General features: G+C 34.4%; 1 protein-coding gene and 1 long non-coding RNA gene across 4 annotated transcripts; one reads left to right on the forward strand and one right to left on the reverse strand.

Moving 5' to 3' along the window:
• Nucleotides 1-1,481: 1,481 nt before the first annotated feature.
• On the reverse strand, nt 1,482-5,735 carry LOC145592369 (uncharacterized). The gene is made up of 3 exons (XR_014102379.1): nt 5,500-5,735; nt 3,173-3,211; nt 1,482-1,784 (listed from the first exon to the last, which is right to left on the reverse strand). It is a non-coding gene; the product is annotated as an uncharacterized LOC145592369 (long non-coding RNA).
• Nucleotides 5,736-8,619: 2,884 nt separating this feature from the next.
• LOC145592370 (uncharacterized) lies at nt 8,620-15,866 on the forward strand. Of its 3 annotated transcripts, none has more exons than XM_081648814.1 (3): nt 8,620-8,995; nt 10,310-14,399; nt 14,841-15,866. In XM_081648814.1, the coding sequence occupies exon 2, from the start codon at nt 11,895-11,897 to the stop codon at nt 12,993-12,995; it is 1,101 nt and encodes a 366-aa protein (XP_081504940.1). In that variant the 5' UTR covers nt 8,620-8,995; nt 10,310-11,894; the 3' UTR covers nt 12,996-14,399; nt 14,841-15,866. The 3 variants fall into 3 exon arrangements, with proteins under 3 accessions (XP_081504940.1, XP_081504942.1, XP_081504941.1); XM_081648816.1 differs by having other exon boundaries at nt 14,841-15,864; XM_081648815.1 differs by lacking the exon at nt 14,841-15,866 and having other exon boundaries at nt 10,310-14,464.
• Nucleotides 15,867-19,646: the final 3,780 nt, after the last annotated feature.

Consider the following 19,646-nt stretch of genomic DNA (forward strand, 5'->3'; position numbering starts at 1 on the left):
AAAAAAAAAAAAAAAAACTTAATCGCTTTTTTTACGTTTTCATAAAAAAAAAGTCGAACTTACCAGGTGGCGCGCGCAACTATCAAAGTTGCGCGCACCCTCAAGCGCAAGTACAGAAGTTGCGTGCGGCTCTTCCGCGCAACTCTATGTCTTGCGCGTGCCCACTGTTCAACGTAACTTTAACTCAATACGAGCAATGTTATACGAAGAAAACGATTACCGTTTCAAGGTTAATCGTTAAATAGGTGCTAATAATATCTTTTTGGCTAACAATGTTGTCTAACTTAGTTGTTTTTTTTTTTTTTTTTTAAAATTGTTCTTCTTTTCGTTTACAAAAAAAAAAAAATCTTTAATCTTTCTTCCTTAAAAAAAAAAAATCAAAAAACATGTCTTTTAATCGTCCTTTTCATTTCCCAAAAAAAAAAACAAAAAAAAAGTCTTTTATCGTTCTTTATGCGTCTTTTTTGCAAAAAAAAAAAAAAAAAAAAAAAACGCATGTGGCAGACACTACTCTCGAAGTTACACTTTCCACCTTAGCGCAAGATGGAAAATTGATTATGATGATTCATTTACGTACTTTATAATCGAACTAATGACATGAATTCTCATAAGGTTCGTAATTAGAAGTTCGCATCTCTTGATAGGGCGTCATTAATATTCCCATTCTTAAACGTACCTATTTTCATGGTCTTCATCTTTTAGTTGTAATTAGTCAACCTTGACTTAAGAGCATAATTTATTTACCTCTTCTATGGTTTAAAAGGAAAAACCCGAGAACCTTACTTGAGATGATTGCCTCAAAACAAAAAAAAAAAAAAAAAAAAAAAAAGAGAATAGAGTGAAAAAAAAAATCAAGAAACCATTCTAAAAAAAAGTATTATACAAAAAAAATTTCTCAAAAAAAAAGAGAGAGAATAATGAATGATAAAATCGAGAAAATGATTTACTCATTACTTGGATTTTACGTTCGGAGACAATCATTCTTTTTTTAAACAAATAGTCACTACTAGAAAATTCGTGCTTTTTCGACGCTTTTCGAGCTGTTTTTCGACGCAAAAAAGCGTCGAAAATTTTCTTCTCGATGCTTCAGAAAAGCGTCGAGAAAATGTGAGTCGAGAAAATTATGCGTCATCAAAAAGCGTCGAAAATCTCGACGCTTTATTTTGTCCAAATTTTTATACGAAGCGTCGAAATAGGCTGTAGTTGGTGCACTTACTCAACTTTTTCAACGCTTTTTTTTATCTAAAATCTTAAAATTGGTGACGCTTTTTTTTTGTCTAGAGTTTCAGACATTTAATGTTTGATATTTTTACAACGCTGTTTTATGTCTATATTTTCTATGTTGGGGACGCTTTTTCTTGTCCATATTCTTTACAAAAATATCTAAAATATGTATACCAATTCAAAAAACATATTTCACATTGAAAAATTAGTACTAGCTTAGTATTACAAAAATATAAACATATACCAAAACATTAGGCCAAACTTTTTTTTTATTGCATATAATTAAATATTATAGTTTATGTACAATATCTCATAGTAATGAGTTTTCTATTACAACAAATATAATTCCAATTTATACTTCATTCCTGACTAGTAGTAGAGGAACAAATCTGCTCATTTCTTCTAAAAAAATCTTCAATTAATCTCCAATTTAGCTGCTCCTTAATATGCTTGCAAGAGGGCGTAAAGCAAAGTTAAAATTGTGACTAATAGCTGATGCAATCTTCAATCAAATCTCCAATTAAGCTGCTCCTTAATCTGCTCATTTCACTCTTCGGATCCTGGGGCAAGAACTTTTGAATAATTACAGTACAATATTACTACAAATTATTATAATGCAAAATATATTAACCTTAAACTAAAGAAGCACCAGAGAGTGATCGTGTTGGGAACATCACATCAGTTTTGAGTTATATAATTGGAACACTCGGATACTACCAAAAAGTGATTATTTGTGCACATCACATCACTTTTTTGATGCACTAATGAACTCTACAAAAACATTTTAGAACACTTTGATACTAGCACAATCAAACCAGAGTTGCTTGTAAGCTATAAGTTGTAAGTCAATTTAGTCACAGAGACAAACTTAATATATACAACACTTATGCTTTCTTCCTAATATGATTTAATACTAGAATTTTTTTTACAGAAAGATAAAGCTCCCAATCAAACAACACAAAGATCGATTTTATATACTACCTCCGTTTCACATTTTTTGCAACTTTGGAGTCGACACGGACTCCTAGGCAAAAAATGAGAAATGAAGATTAAGAAAAGGGAAGGACATGTAATTAAGGTAGGAGAGAGAATTTGGAGATTGATTAATAATGAAACTCCCTCCTTAACACCAGCCACCACCTTACGCCCCACCACTTTGGACTTTACAGCACCACCTAGTACCAGATGGCAACACCAGCTTCACGGACACCGCCCAACCACCACTCACCCACTAGCCATCACACCCAAAACCTAAAACCCATCCCGTAGCCACCACACACCACACAAAACCCGACACCAATTACCCACAGTAACGCTGCAACCATACTACCCAAAACCTAAAATGTAACCCACAACAACCACACAACCACCTCGTAACGCCTCACACTAACCCAAACCACTTACCCTTAGCCCGCACCCTTTAAAATCAACCACCCACCGACCACCTCTAGACCACCAACCCTCAACGAATTACCCACCTCACCCTAAATTTGTTCGAAATTGGTGGTTCAACCACCACCATAACCGTGAACTTTCCTTCGTGTAGATCTTCGCCACCCTGATGATTTGTTTATGGGAAGAGTAAGAGGGGCAGGGGTCAGATCGAAAGATAGAGATAGAAAATGGGGAATTGTAGAACTTCAAGAATTGGGTTTGATTTCTTGAAAGATTTGATGTTTGAATGTCGTTCAATTGGTTGTTGAGGGAAGTAATTAGATTGGGTAGAGATAATAAAATTAATTAAGTTGAATTAGTATTTTTATTAAGTTTTGTTTTAAATAACTAATTGAGTTTATGAAAATATTAGTAAGGGTAATTTAGTAATTTCATTTAAAAAACTATACTAAAATTGGAAAATTTTGGAAAGTTGCAAAAAATGTGTAGCGTACATTTTTAGAAAAAGTTGGAAAAAATGTGAAACAGAGGTAGTACAAGAAATGCAATTTACCATAGTTCTTCAGCAAGGTAGAGTTTGTTGCCTGCAATTCTAAGTTAGAAACCAGTTTGAGTTAGAAAAATCCTTAAGAGTTGATATAGCAACAAGTAACAGTGTCATTCTTAAGACGTGTCCAGCAAATCACAGTAACTAACAAAAACATGCATTTAATTATTTAAATTGGAGAAAGAAATTGAAAAACAAAAGGAAGCATTTTAACAAACAGTATCATCATCCAACGCAATTAATGAAAGTGACATAGTATTCCTTAAAATAACTCAAAACTATACTACAGTAAGTTAAATGTAGAAAATTTTACCACCATAATGAAATGTTAAAACAGGAATAAGAAACTTATGCTTCTAATATCTCTAGATGTGACGAAACTATATCTCTAGACACTTATGCTTCTGGTTCACAATCTGCAAGAAACTCAACATCTATAGTAGAATACGCAGAAGCATATTAAATAGTGCATGAAAATTACAGTGAACAAATGCATCATGTTAAGAGAGAGAAGCTAGGGGATAAGAGAGGGAAAGTTGCAGTTTCACACCTGAAAGGGCTAGACACTCGATCATATCCAAGTCTGAGCAACATAAGTATATATGCTTATTTTATAAAATGGATAATATCACCCCCATTTTGCATGCAAAGACACCTCATATAATTTTTAATCACCTCTCATAGCATTCTACAGAGACTGTAACATAGAGTAGCTACATTGAAATATTAACTAGCCAAAGTAAAAGTCTAATGAACATAATCCTCCATTTGTTTCAAGTCATCCTCACCTCTCATGATTCAAAAACTTAATATTCTATATTGCTGATAATCTGATTTTGAATTATCATCCTTGTGAAAAATTATCAATGAATTATACACGTAATCCTTAAATAGAAGTAACTGCAGCAGGAAAGGAAGGAAGCAACTCAAAATTCCTTCCTAAACATTCTCCCTCATATCCTTGACACCCCTAGCAGCATGTGAGCCTAGACCACGTTTCCAACAATAGTTTATTTATGATGAAATGAAGCAAGGGCTTTGAAAGCTCTCAGGCACTTCTAAAAAAATTCAGAATCCTACAACACAACCAGGTAGAGGAACAGATGCATTAATGCCATGTATATTTATAAGAAAACAGAACTTTATCGGTAGTTCTCCAACTATATATACTGAAGCTTAAAAGGGAAGCCCCGCTAACAAAGTAACATCCATTGGATATCTGATTCACCTAGAACTAATTGGATTGGAAGTCAATGATCCTTGACTGTATTATTTATTTTTTTATTGCATAAATTTATTGTTTTTCTTTTAAAAACTGGATTGAAAACAGATGCATATTTCACAACTAGAACATGAATGAAGCTCTAAAATGGAATAATAATTATTACTCTGAAAGAATGGACTAACAAAACAAAATAAATTGAAACAGTAATAATGTAAGTTTTACCCAGAATCATGTTAAACCTAGTATCATTAATATTTTCAAGATACCTGAACGATACTTAGTTTAAAATTAAAATAACAACAATGAATTTAACATCAATTGGAACTGTAAATTGCAAAGAACTACTCTGTAGCATGTTAAAAAAAAGGCCACATATTTCATAAATTCGATTCAAGTTTGCAAAAGCATCATAAAGTAATTAAAACTTGTTCAAACTCGTTAAAAATTACTTAGTTGAACAATGAGATCTGGAAAATTTCAATCTAAACAAAATACCTAACTTATTGGTAAATGCTTGCTTAACATTGACTTACATGCATGATATCCCATAAAATTAAGGCACTCCAAGACAAGGCCCACACCAAAATTGTTTCATCGTACAACTCAAACAAACTATGCTACAATTCAGCTCAGAGTAGAATTTAATCAAAGTTCATCTGTTGCTAACTCGTAATTTCAGAGTATAATTTTTATAATTTAATAATTTCTCTCTAATTTATAAAATATTGAATCATGGACCTAACCACGTATAAAACAATAGTTGACAGAGCGATATGAATAGGAAGACATCAACCTTGAACTCAATTAATCAAAGAAAACACATGAAATTAAATCAATGTCAAGTTTTACTTACCATACAGAAATAGATCTAAACAGATGAATTAGCAATCCAATAAATCACTAATGTGTAAGAAAATATCTAGAAACTAAGAGATTTATTTGAAGAAACATAAATTGAACAAGATCTATATAACCTAGGGTTTTGAAACAAGATTGGGTAATTGCAACTTGTTACTATCAATTAAAATTACACAAAAAACTAACAAATAAAAGCAATTTATACCTATTAAGAGTTGAAAATGAACAAAGATTGATGTAAAAATGTAACCTGTGAGGAGAGCAAGAAAAATGGTTGCCGCAAATCAACTTTCTACAAACCCTCAGATCTGATATAAAGACAATAATTTTGGCATGATATATAAATTATTGTGATAGAATTATGAAACGAAAGAAGAAAGAATGAGATCTGAATTCAAATTCTAGGCCAGGACTCCATGAATCTCTCTAAAGAATTCAGATCGAATGAAGGAAAATAGAATGGAGTAGTTTCCGTGATGTTCGAAAATGAGGAGTAGGGGGGTTTCGTGATGTTGGGTGGTTTTTGTGAATGCGGTACAGCTAATTAAATTCACGTGCGGGCCACATGTTAGTGCTCTCGACGCTTTTTGTAGTCTAAAATTTCTTTTGTTTGTAAAAAGCGTCGAGAAAACACGGATATCACAATTAGCTGTTGACGCTCTTGCTCTGGCGTCTAGGCTATAGTGTCGAAAAAACACTCCTTTTGTAGTAGTGAGTAATTATCCTTTAAAGATGAGCAATATGAGAATCATCATAAAAAAAAATGAATAAAGATCTCTATTGTAATCTAAATGATCAACAAATATCATAGTATATTGATCATTTTAAGGAGTGTACTAAGATTGACTAATATTTCTAAAAAGTTGATGAGCATGTCAATCCAACTTTCTTTTTTCTTTCTTTTCTCCCTTTTTCGAAAACAATTCACTTCAAGTAAAATTCTTAGATGATTACCTTGTTGATGTGATAGGGTCATTTAAGTATATTATTTTTATATATTAAACTCTTGATTTTATATCGACATTTGATGATTTAAGAGTATTATAAATATTTTCTTTCCCGGACACGAGATACTACTATTTTTATTTATTTGTTTGTAGGAAAGAAGAGTATGGACTTATGGTAGCAAAATGCATTTAGCAACTACTTGGATCAAATGAGAATCACAATTAGCTGTTGACGCTCTTGCTCTGGCGTCTAGGCTATAGTGTCGAAAAAACACTCCTTTTGTAGTAGTGAGTAATTATCCTTTAAAGACGAGCAATATGAGAATCATCATAAAAAAAAAATGAATAAAGATCTCTATTTCAATCTAAATGATCAACAAATATCATAGTATATTGATCATTTTAAGGAGTGTACTAAGATTGACTAATATTTCTAAAAAGTTGATGAGCATGTCAATCCAACTTTCTTTTTTCTTTCTTTTCTCCCTTTTTCGAAAACAATTCACTTCAAGTAAAATTCTTAGATGATTACCTTGTTGAAGTGATAGGGTCATTTAAGTATATTATTTTTATATATTAAACTCTTGATTTTATATCGACATTTGATGATTTAAGAGTATTATAAATATTTTCTTTCCCGGACACGAGATACTACTATTTTTATTTATTTGTTTGTAGGAATGAAGATTATGGACTTATGGTAGCAAAATGCATTTAGCCACTACTTGGATCAAATGAGAATCACAATTAGCTGTTGACGCTCTTGCTCTGGCGTCTAGGCTATAGTGTCGAAAAAACACTCCTTTTGTAGTAGTGAGTAATTATCCTTTAAAGACGAGCAATATGAGAATCATCATAAAAAAAAAATGAATAAAGATCTCTATTTCAATCTAAATGATCAACAAATATCATAGTATATTGATCATTTTAAGGAGTGTACTAAGATTGACTAATATTTCTAAAAAGTTGATGAGCATGTCAATCCAACTTTCTTTTTTCTTTCTTTTCTCCCTTTTTCGAAAACAATTCACTTCAAGTAAAATTCGTAGATGATTACCTTGTTGAAGTGATAGGGTCATTTAAGTATATTATTTTTATATATTAAACTCTTGATTTTATATCGACATTTGATGATTTAAGAGTATTATAAATATTTTCTTTCCCGGACACGAGATACTACTATTTTTATTTATTTGTTTGTAGGAAAGAAGATTATGGACTTATGGTAGCAAAATGCATTTAGCCACTACTTGGATCAAATGAGAATCACAATTAGCTGTTGACGCTCTTGCTCTGGCGTCTAGGCTATAGTGTCGAAAAAACACTCCTTTTGTAGTAGTGAGTAATTATCCTTTAAAGACGAGCAATATGAGAATCATCATAAAAAAAAAATGAATAAAGATCTCTATTTCAATCTAAATGATCAACAAATATCATAGTATATTGATCATTTTAAGGAGTGTACTAAGATTGACTAATATTTCTAAAAAGTTGATGAGCATGTCAATCCAACTTTCTTTTTTCTTTCTTTTCTCCCTTTTTCGAAAACAATTCACTTCAAGTAAAATTCGTAGATGATTACCTTGTTGAAGTGATAGGGTCATTTAAGTATATTATTTTTATATATTAAACTCTTGATTTTATATCGACATTTGATGATTTAAGAGTATTATAAATATTTTCTTTCCCGGACACGAGATACTACTATTTTTATTTATTTGTTTGTAGGAAAGAAGATTATGGACTTATGGTAGCAAAATGCATTTAGCCACTACTTGGATCAAATGAGAATCACAATTAGCTGTTGACGCTCTTGCTCTGGCGTCTAGGCTATAGTGTCGAAAAAACACTCCTTTTGTAGTAGTGAGTAATTATCCTTTAAAGACGAGCAATATGAGAATCATCATAAAAAAAAAATGAATAAAGATCTCTATTTCAATCTAAATGATCAACAAATATCATAGTATATTGATCATTTTAAGGAGTGTACTAAGATTGACTAATATTTCTAAAAAGTTGATGAGCATGTCAATCCAACTTTCTTTTTTCTTTCTTTTCTCCCTTTTTCGAAAACAATTCACTTCAAGTAAAATTCGTAGATGATTACCTTGTTGAAGTGATAGGGTCATTTAAGTATATTATTTTTATATATTAAACTCTTGATTTTATATCGACATTTGATGATTTAAGAGTATTATAAATATTTTCTTTCCCGGACACGAGATACTACTATTTTTATTTATTTGTTTGTAGGAAAGAAGATTATGGACTTATGGTAGCAAAATGCATTTAGCCACTACTTGGATCAAAAGAAGTGGAGCTCACAAGACTGAATTAAGTCACATATTTTAAGCCCAATGATGTTTGAGTGCAAATAGCCACATGGGCCATGAGGTACACCAACGTTTCACTTAGGAAAAAGAAAAGTGGGAAACTGAGAGTTTCACTCACTGTAAACCATTGAGCGATTTTTGCAAGTATCAATCATAACAATAGAGAAGATAGAGATGGAATTGGATAGTTATTGGAGCAAAAAACTCGAAATTGCGGGAGACCGAAGACTCCAATGGATATACATGGAGATGCCGAATTGGAGGGAGATCGGTATTTTTTGGGGATTTTTCTGGGCTAGGTTTGAGGAAAAAATTGAAGATATTCATCTGAGGAAAGGGAGTGAAGAGCAGTACCGAGGGAACAAACTGAAGCAAGAAGAAACAAATAGAGAACCCGAGCTGAGGGGGACGAACATGAGGCAACTCAGTTCAGTTAGTGTTGACTCTGCTTCTACTAGAAAATTTGGTACTGTAATTTCGATTTGGATTTTCTTGTTATTGGATTGTTAGTTTCTTGTTCACTTTTGGTTAGTTTGCTAGTTTAGATGATTTTCTTTATTAATGAAAGAGAAGTTAGTACTTTGAATTCCTCTTTTTAATTCTCTGCTACGTTAGTTTAGAAGTTGGTAGTGAAATTTGGCTAATTAATTTAATTTATCTAGCTATAATATGTCATTGCTTCTTGCGTCAGTTGAGTAGATCATTAGTCATAATATGAATTGTATAATTTCTACTTTTGTTATTCAATTTTCGTATCTTAGTATGTCAGGCTAGATTAAATAAGGGTAAGGAAATATATTATGAAATGGACTATTGTATTGTGAGAATAGATTTGTTGTAATTATTGGGTATTATGCTTATGGCTTAATTGGTTTGATAATCCGTTTGATTATTATAAATTAGTAGGATTGTATTATAGACCGGCCATCTTTAGTGTAATTTGCTAGTTTAATTGCTAGAGTATTAACTTGTGATCCGTAATTGTCCTAGTTAATATCATTAGTAGTGAATAGGTGTTTGATTGGTGACTAAAACTTGTCGTAATACCTAAGATTATCAACCCTTTGAGTTGCACAAGTCCGAGCTTGTGAGATTTGTGGCTTAAGTTAACTACTTCCTTGTTATTAATGCAGCTAATTAATCGAGTCTAGAGAGCTTGTTCTAGATTATTAGTTAATTATACAATATTCCGAGAGCTCGTTTGGTGTATTTGCAATTAAGGGAAGTTTCGAATGCTTGTTTGTGTTCATTGGTTAACATTAAGATATAAACGTAATTCGTATAATTCGATGAGCAATAATTGATACTCCAATCTTATAATACATCTCCCGATTGCCTATTTCATTATTCTTGATTTTATCGTATTTCAATTTTTATTAGTTTATTTCTCCGTACTTTATTTGTTATCTATTTAGTAGCTTATTTATTAGATCATATCATTACTTGTTCAAAACAGGGGTTTCTAACTTACACAAGTAATAATTTGATAATCCAATTCTCTGTGGGATTGACCCTAGCTTACCCTACTACATTTTAGGAGGTTTTAGTTAGGTTTATTTTTGGTAGACACGCGACAGTCGTGCCAAATTTTGGCGCCGTTGCTGGGGACTTGGCGTTTTATTACATTTATACTTGTGTTTTTGCTAACTTTCCTTACTGACTTGTCATCTAGTTCCTTGTTTGTTTATGTGTGACATAAATTTGAAGAATCAAAGATTAAGGGAATTTGCAGCAAGGAACCAGGGACTTATAATTAATCCTTTTTCTACGTCTTTTGTAGCTAAAAGGACTCGTGCTCAAATACTGGAGCAAGCTCGTCGGATTCCGTTGCCTCTAAGTGAGAGTTCATCTTCGGAAGAGGAAACTGAAGAAATTTTTGAGATGGCTAACCGTACCTTAAAGCAGCTTGCTGTTCCTACATTTGATCCTAATTTGCTATGCATATTAGATGGCGGGACAGAATGTGAGATCAAGCCTGGACTGATCAGAGCATTACCCATATTTTCAGGTTTCCGCAATACTAGTTCCTTGGGTTCAGTTTACATAAATGAGGCGAACAGATTTTTGAAGGAATTTCACATAGCATGTTCGGGGATGAAACCTACTGGTGTAACCCTTGATCAGCTCAAGTTAAAGACATTTCCTTTTGCTTTAACTGATGCTGCCAAGGAGTGGTTATTCGGACCGCCTGCAGGAACCATCACAACCTAGGCTCAAATGCAAGAAAAATTCATAGAATAATATTTTCCGGCATCTTTGGCAGCAAACATTAGGAAAGAAATATGTGGGATTCGACAAGAAGATGCAAAGACACTTCATGAGTATTAGGAGAGGTTCAAAAAGCTATGTGACAGCTGTCCTAATCATCAGATCAGTGAGTAATTGCTAGTGCAGTATTTTTATGAAGGGCTCACGGAGTCGGATCGAAACCTAATTGATGCTGCAAGTGGCGGAGCATTGGTTGATAAGACACCCACAGAGGCAAAGACGCCGATTGCAAACATGGCAACAAACTCTCAATATCGAGGAGGTCGAAATATCAAGTCTGGTTCTGTACGTCAAGTTAATGAAGTTCTGAGTTCTAACTTTGAGCAACAATTAGCTAAACTCACTTCCTTAGTGGAGAGAGTGATGATCGAAAAAGGACAAGAAAAAGTTTGTGGCATATGTTCGATAGCAGGACACCTAAATGACATGTGCCCCACTATGCAAGAGGAACAAGTGAATTCTGTTGGTGATGTTCAGGGGCAGCAAAGACGTTATAATCCGTTCTCTCAAACCTATAATCCGGGGTGGAGAGATCATCCAAACCTGAGATATGGCAATGTTCAGCAACAGACAGGCAACTCCAACCTCAGATAACCAGCTTTCCAGCAACATCAAGCATCTAATCCTCCGCCCGGTTTTCATCAACAACCGCAATATCAGCCGCGACCTCAAAATCAGCAAGTTTCCCAGTCACAATCTGGTAGCTTGTCTCTGGAAGAAATCGTGAAGGCAATGGCTGACAACACTTTGCATTTTCAGCAAGAAACAAGAAGTGGATTAAAGAACTTGGAGAACCAAGTTTCTCAGTTAGCTAACACAGTGGGGAAGCTCCAAGCTCAGAATTTTAACAAATTTCCTAGCGAACCAGAGAGAAATCCGAAGGAGAATGCAAGCGCTATATCACTTAGAAGTGGCAAGCAGCTGGAGATTCCAAAAAAAAGCAAGAGTGAAGTGCTGCCAGAGGAACAAGAGACTATTATTCCAGAAAAAAATGAGCAGCCCTCTAAGGTAAGTGATTTGTTTCATCCAAAACTGACCATTTTTCTTCTTTTGTTCCTTTCCCTAGCAGGTTAACTTCTAAGGATAAGAAAAAAGAGATGGAAAAGGAGGTGCTAGATGTATTTCCCAAGGTAGAGGTGAACATACCTTTACTGGAAGCCATTAGACAAGTGCCGCGTTATGTAAAGTTTCTGAAGGATTTGTGCACTAACAAGCGAAAATTGAATGGAGATGAGAAGGTCAGTGTAAGTGAGAATGTATCTGCAGTTTTACAGAGGAAAATTCCTCCCAAGTGCAAGGATCCAGGTATTTTTACAATACCTTGTAGAATAGGTAACATGAGATATGAGAGGTGCATGTTAGACTTAGGAGCTTCTATTAATGTGATGCCTTTATCTATTTATAAAGCTCTGAACTTAGGACCTTTAAAAGATACTTGTGTGATTATTCAATTTGTTGACCGTTCTAATACTTATCCTTTAGGAGTGATTGAGGATGTCTTAGTACAAGTAAATGAACTTGTGTTTCCTGCTGATTTTTATGTGTTAGATATGCCAAATGATGAATCCTCTAATGCAACACCAATTTTATTAGGGAGACCTTTTCTAAAAACATCTAGAACCAAGATTGATGTTCATAGTGGGATTTTGACCATGGAATTTGATGGGGAGGTTATCCGATTTAATTTATTTGATGCCATGAGATACCCCTCTTATTGTGAATCTGTTTCTAGTATAGATGTCGTTGATACACTAACTGAGCAGGTATTTTTTCTCTCTGGTCATGATGGATTAGATGTTGTTTTGACTGGACCTATAGAAAAAGAGCAATACACTAACCTGCAAGAACATTTTGAGCTCGAAAATGATGTCAAGGAAGCTTTCTCCTCCTTGGAGGTGCTTCCAAATAAGCAAGGAAGGTATGCGGATAAATTTATGAAATTGCCTGTTACATCTAATAGACTTTTACCTTCTGTTGTACAACCACCTGAAGTGGAGTTAAAACCTCTGCCCGACCACTTGAAATATGCATTTTTGGGAGAGAATGACACTCTTCCAGTCATAACTGCGAGTAATCTAACTCCGACTCAAGAGCAAACGCTAGTGCAAGTTCTTAAGGAGCATAAAACAACTCTAGGGTGGACGGTTGCTGATATAAAAGGAATTAGCCCTCTATGTGTCAGCATAGAATCTTACTAGAAGAGGGAGCTAAACCTGTGAGACAAGTGCATCGACGACTTAATCCACCTATGGTGGAAGTGGTGAAGAAAGAAGTATTAAAGATTCTCGGAGTGGGGGTGATATACCCTATATCAGATAGCCCTTGGGTCAGTCCCTTGCAAGTGGTCCCGAAAAAGTCAGGAGTCATAGTGGTGGAGAATGATAAGGGAGAAATGGTGCCCGCTCGAGTTCAAAATGGGTGGAGAGTTTGTGTAGATTACAGGAAACTTAATTCTATGACTCGAAAAGATCATTTTCCCTTACCCTTTATTGATCAAATGGTAGAACGTCTTGCTGGTCATGCTTATTACTGTTTTTTTGACGGATATTCAGGTTATGTGCAGGTTCCTATAGCTCCGGAGGATCAAGAAAAAACGATGTTCACATGCCCGTATGGCACAATTGCATATCTTCGTATGCCATTTGGATTGTGCAATTCTCCAGCGACTTTTCAGAGATGTATGGTAAGCATCTTTTCATATTATCTTGAAAATTTTATAGAGGTTTTCATGGATGATTTCACTGTTCAAGGAGATTCTTTTGATAATTGCTTAGAACATCTCACTTTGGTTCTTAAACGTTGCCTTGAAACTAACCTTGTGCTTAATTCAGAAAAATGTCATTTCCTGGTTCAACAAGGTATAGTTTTAGGCTATATTGTGTATTCTGAAGGAATAAAAGTCGATAAAGCTAAAATAGATCTTATTTCATCTCTGCCTTACCCCGCCTCTGTGCGGGAAGTTCGTTCTTTTCTTGGGCATGCAGGTTTCTATCGAAGGTTTATTGAAGGCTTTTCGAAAATTACCCAACCACTATGCAGACTACTCTAAAAAGATGTGGAGTTCCACTTTGATGAGGCATGTAAGCAAGCATTTGATAAGATGAAAGACAAGTTGGTTACTGCCCCTGTTCTACAACCTCCTAACTGGGAGTTACCGTTCGAGCTGATGTGCGACGCTTCTAATTATGCCGTGGGTGTAGTGTTAGGGCAGCGAGTTGGAAAATTCCTCATGCCAAATACTATGCTTCGAAGACTTTGGATGCTGCTCAAGCTAATTATACTACAACCGAGAAAGAACTTTTAGCTGTAGTTTTTTCTTTAGATAAATTCAGGTCTTATTTATTGGGTACTAAAATTGTTGTGTTTACAGATCATGCAGCACTGAAATATCTATGGTCAAAGGATGTGTACAAACCTAGGCTAATACGTTGGATTTTATTGCTTCAGCAATTTAATGTTGAAATAAAAGATAAAAAAGGTTCTGACAATAGTGTTGCTGATCATTTGAGTAGATTAGTTGTTGTAGCTGATGAAGTTAAAGCTCCAATCAATGAAGAGTTCCCCGACGAGCATCTTCATGCCTTGAGCTCAGGAACTCCATGGTATGCTGATACTCCAATCTTATAATACATCTCCCGATTCCCTATTTCATTATTCTTGATTTTATCGTATTTCAATTTTTATTAGTTTATTTCTCCGTACTTTATTTGTTATCTATTTAGTAGCTTATTTATTATATCATATCATTATTGGTTCAAAACAGGGGTTTCTAACTTACACAAGTAATAATTTGATAATCCAATTCTCTGTGGGATTGACCCTAGCTTACCCTACTACATTTTAGGAGGTTTTAGTTAGGTTTATTTTTGGTAGACACGCAACAGTCGTGCCATGAAGTCAACACAAATCATGACATTCCATTACTGATTGTTTGTGAATTTTTTGATATTTTTATCAATAAACTTGCTTATAGTGAATTCGTATTACAAGGATAAAAAAAAACAATCATTTTGACCTTTGATCATTGTTTGAATGCTTGGCAGAAAAGGTTTAAGTGAACGCGCTCAATTTCTCGTGAAACACATTACTAGATCATCTTCCACATTCGCATACTAGTCCAATCATGGGTGACAAAGCAGCATTGGAGAAACTTAGAGAGGAACTCCAAAACCTAAAGGCCCTACGAGAAGAAGAAGCCTTAATGAAGACTCATAAAATAGCAAAAAAGGCTAAAATAAAAGCAGAGAAAGAAAAAGAAAACATTCTACAAGAAAAAGCAAGAGCCGAAAAAGTAGAGGCCTTGGAGAAACTTGTCCTTCGAGCTAGCTCAGGGAATAAGTACTTTAATTATGAGCTTGCACCATAACCTAGTGGCAAGACTCTCCCAGAAAAGTTCTTGACTACGGATTTACCAACCTTTAAGGTTACAGAATATCCTAGGACTCACTTAATTAGCTTTATTGGAATTATGGCAATGAAAGGGGTTGAGCCAAGCCTATATGCATGTACTTTTCCTTTTTCATTGGACCCAACTACTAGATCATGGTTTTATAACCTCGACGCAAAACAAACTTCCACTTGGAGTGACGTTGTAAAAGCGTTCTTAACCCAATATAGAGATAACATCGAGCTCAGAACTAACTTGCGCGATCTTGAATTGCTTAAGCAAGGGGAAGAAGGTTTTACTGACTTCTTTTTCAGGTGGCGATCAAAGGTTTCTCTTCTTTCACAAAGACCTCCGGATCATGAACTTGTCCCAAAGTTCATAGACAAATGTCTCCACCATACAAGTGCCATTTACAATACCTTGGTTTAGACACATTTCAAAAAGTCTATACTGTGGGAACATTATTTGAAAGGGACTTGATAAATGAAACCATGAATCATATAGATGGACAAGATTATTAGAGTGGATTTCACCTACGTTGGAAATGGACAAAGATCGAAGATGCAATCTCAAGAAGTTGTCAATAACTCAAGATGTAGCACCCTAGATCTTGTTTTGTTTCTTTTTCTTTTGTTTTGTTTATTATAGACTAAGAGATTCATGCTGTCGAATCTACTTATTATGTACTCTCATTAACTAATGAATAAAAATTTTTCAAGTACGTCTATCTTGTTCTCTTTTCAATCTTTTTGTTGTTATCAGCTCGAATTAAAACATATACATGCAAAAAGGAAATATAAAAAAAAAGGCATACATACTCAAAACTTTAAGAATCTTAATTAGCTTTAGCTTACAAGATTTACCGAATGAAAAAAGGCCCTTCTGTTGGCCCACTAAGAAGAGATGTGATGATTACACAAACACAGGAGGCAACTTGAAACTCCACGTAGATAATCCCATGTTAATAACCTTAGAACAATCCATCTTTTTATTAGCCCTTTTGAGCTTCGTCAATTGAGCCTTACTTATTCAACCTACATTATTCGAAACCTTGGGATGGGAATGGTGCAAAGAGATACAAATGAAAAAATTGGGGGAACGAAACATAAGAGGGTGACACAAAGTTAGTCTAAACCCAAAAAAAAAGGAAAGGTTGAATGCAAAATAGTTCTAAAGCCAAAACCAAGCTTATCAGAAAAGGAGAGAAAAGAAAAAAAAAAGAGTAAGGGATTAAGGGAGTATACTTAAGCCTATCCATTTTTCATAACCTTGAGCCTAGCCACGTTACAACCCTAGAAAGGTCCTTCTTGAGGTAGACCATAACCATGTACCACGAAAATCATCATTCTACGAAAATATGGTCCACCTTAGGCCTTTGCACATATGGACCTACTTTTGAGTAGTTATGCCCATACATAAAATGCATAAAGTGTTGAGTAATGATTACAGAATCATTTAAAAAAAATCAAATAATTTTGATGATTTGACAGCCATCGGCTTGATTACATCATGTTAATAAAGCAATCGAATCAAACTAAATTTGATGTTTTCCATATCCTTTGCCAAGAAAATGAGATGACTGTAGGCACCTAATCGTGTCTCCCCAAAACCAAACCCAGTGATGAATATCTTTCGCGTCATTTAATTATCGAGCGAAATGAAAGTGTGAAAAGTCTTGTGATGCGGTGGTTTTAATAAAATATCTTTTCTTTTTGTTTTCGAAAATGAACTCTATTTATGAAGATGTCCAGTCCAATTTAGTTTGGTCCAATGATAGTGTAGTTGGATTGGGCTCAAAAAAATCTTTCCAACGATATATTATAAGCCCAATTCCGATGAATAATGAGGAAGTTATAGCTAAATTACTAAATTGGGCCTGAAATGGTTTTATAGCCCAATTATCTAGTGGAGGGCCTATTAATTAATATTCCTAAAGTTATTAGGATTGATATTAATCTTCTAGAATAATCTAGAAGGTTATTTTGAGTTTTAATGGGATTAGGATTAATAATTATATCTTTTATGAAAATAAAGAATTCTATTTAGATTAAAACAAGTGTTTTAAAGAGATTAAATCTGATTTTCAAAGATAAATACGGACGTTAATTAATCGAATTTAATTTGATTAAGGATTCTGTATGATTTTTAGAAAACGAGTAAACCATCGCGAAACGACAAAGCCGGCGCGCAACGACAAGTCTGTCGCACAGCGACAAGGCTGTCGCGTTACGCTGGACCTTGTCGCGGTGCGACAGAGGCAATTTTATTCCAGGTAGGATTCGGTCTTTTTCTGATCGTTTCCGGACTATTTTTCTCATAAATAGGGTCGTATTTCCCCGTTTTTATTCATTCACAATTGTAGGGAATATTTCTAGCCATTAACCCCAAGCTTGAACCCCATTGTGATCATACACTTAAGCATGGTGGCGTCCTAAGGGAAGGAAGCTAGAGAAAAAGAGTCGCCAACAAGTTTTAGGAACTTGTAAACCGTTCACAAGGTAAAGATTACACCCCTTAACGATCCATGAGATCCTCAACTCCAAAAGGTTTTCAACCAAATAGGGTTCGGAGATGAAGGTACAAATCCAATCTAAAAGAGATTGAACCTTCCCTAAATAGGCCTCTACTTTATTCTTCTCGTATTCATGTGTGCTTTCTGACTAACATGCAATCAATAGGTTAACCCTAAACCTGTTTAATCTATGTTGGTTGATTATTAATGCACAAGAAAACTATTATTGGCGATCACTTGAATTATAATCAAATTAACCTTAAACAAGATTATTAGTTATCTGATTAAGCGTGATTACAAGTACAAATTCCCTTTAAACATGCATAAAAGGCTTGATCAAGCAATAACAATAAATAATCATCAAACAACATAATAACAATCATCATAATTATAATAATTATAAAAACAATAATTATAACTATAATAATCATGTTAAAGCATAATAATAGCAAGATCCTAGGCATGATACTAACAAGATTAATAACAAACCCTAGCATGTCACTAAGCAATAAAAATCAAAGCTTTAGCCCTAGCATGATACTAACATGATATTGATATGATATTAGAAAGCATAGGAAGCACCCTAAACATGATACTAGAAAGCAATAATAACATCCTAACATGATGCTAGGAATTAAACAAATTTAAACATGCTTTCCATACGAATAGAGCAATAAGATTACATACTTTGATGCCTTGTATCTCTTTCTAATAACAAAATACACGCGTTAGTAACTTCAAGGAAAATAAAAATCAAAACAATCAAATTAAATAATGGAAATCGAGATTTGGGACCAAACCCTCAGAAATATCAAACCTTTCACGTCTAGGGCGAAGGCAACTTCGAACTTGGCTAGGTGTGTCTAGTGCTAATGTATGAGGAATTGTGTTTGAGAAAAGCTAGAGAGAGAGCTTAGAGAAAATATGGATGATTGATGATGAAAATTGATTGTGAATTGTAGATGAATAAAAACGGAGGTTCAGGACCCTATTTATAAAAAAACAGTCCGGAAATAGGTAGAATTTGATAAGGAATAAAACTCCACGCTGTTGCTGCAAAACCGACTTTGTCGCCAGGCGACAAGGTCTGTCGCGTGGCGACAAGGCTTGTCGCGTGGCGACAGGCCTGTCGTTTGGCGACAGCCTTGATTCCTACGCGCTTTCAAACACGGAGTCCACTTATGAATCAAAATAGATTTGTAAAGTCCGTACGGAAACTGAAATCGTATTTTTCATAAAATAATATTTTATTCCAAGTAAAACTTATCAAAATATAATTATTAATTCTAATTTTATTAGGACTTAAAAGAACCTTCTAGAGAATTCTAGAAGACTATAATTAATTCTAATAACTCTAGGAATAATAATTAACATTGAGCCCTCCCCTAGATCATCGGGCCGCATGTAAAGATCAACCGGGCCCAGTTTAGTATTTTGGCCATAACTTCCTCATTATTCATCGAAATTGGGCTTATAATATATCGTTGGAAATCTCTTTGCAAGCCCCATCCAACTACACTATTATTGGATCCTTTTTGTGGACCAAACTAACTGGATTGGCTGTTTTCATAAAATAGAGTTGTTTTCGAAAACGAAAAGAAAGAATTTAATAAAAACCAACCGCAACACTTGACCTTTCACACTTTCACCTCATTCGATAATCATTCGACGCAAAAGTTATTCATCGCTAGGTTTGGTTTTGGGGAGACACAAATGGGTGTCTACAACAATCGTCAACAATCATTCACAATAATCAACAATCATATTTCTCTCTCTCTTAAGCAATAGCTTATTCTTTCTCCCTCTTTCTAAGCCTTCCCTTTTCAAACAAAATACTGCATTCACAAGTTCTAGACACACCTAGCCAAGCTAGAAGTTGCCTTCGCCCTAGACGTGAAAGGTTGATAATTTCTGAGGGTTTGATCCCAAATCAATATTTCAAGTATTTAA

The sequence above is a fragment of the Chenopodium album genome, chromosome 18 (assembly GCF_948465745.1).
Source record: "Chenopodium album chromosome 18, dcCheAlbu1.1, whole genome shotgun sequence".
Classification (NCBI taxonomy): Eukaryota; Viridiplantae; Streptophyta; class Magnoliopsida; order Caryophyllales; family Amaranthaceae; genus Chenopodium; species Chenopodium album.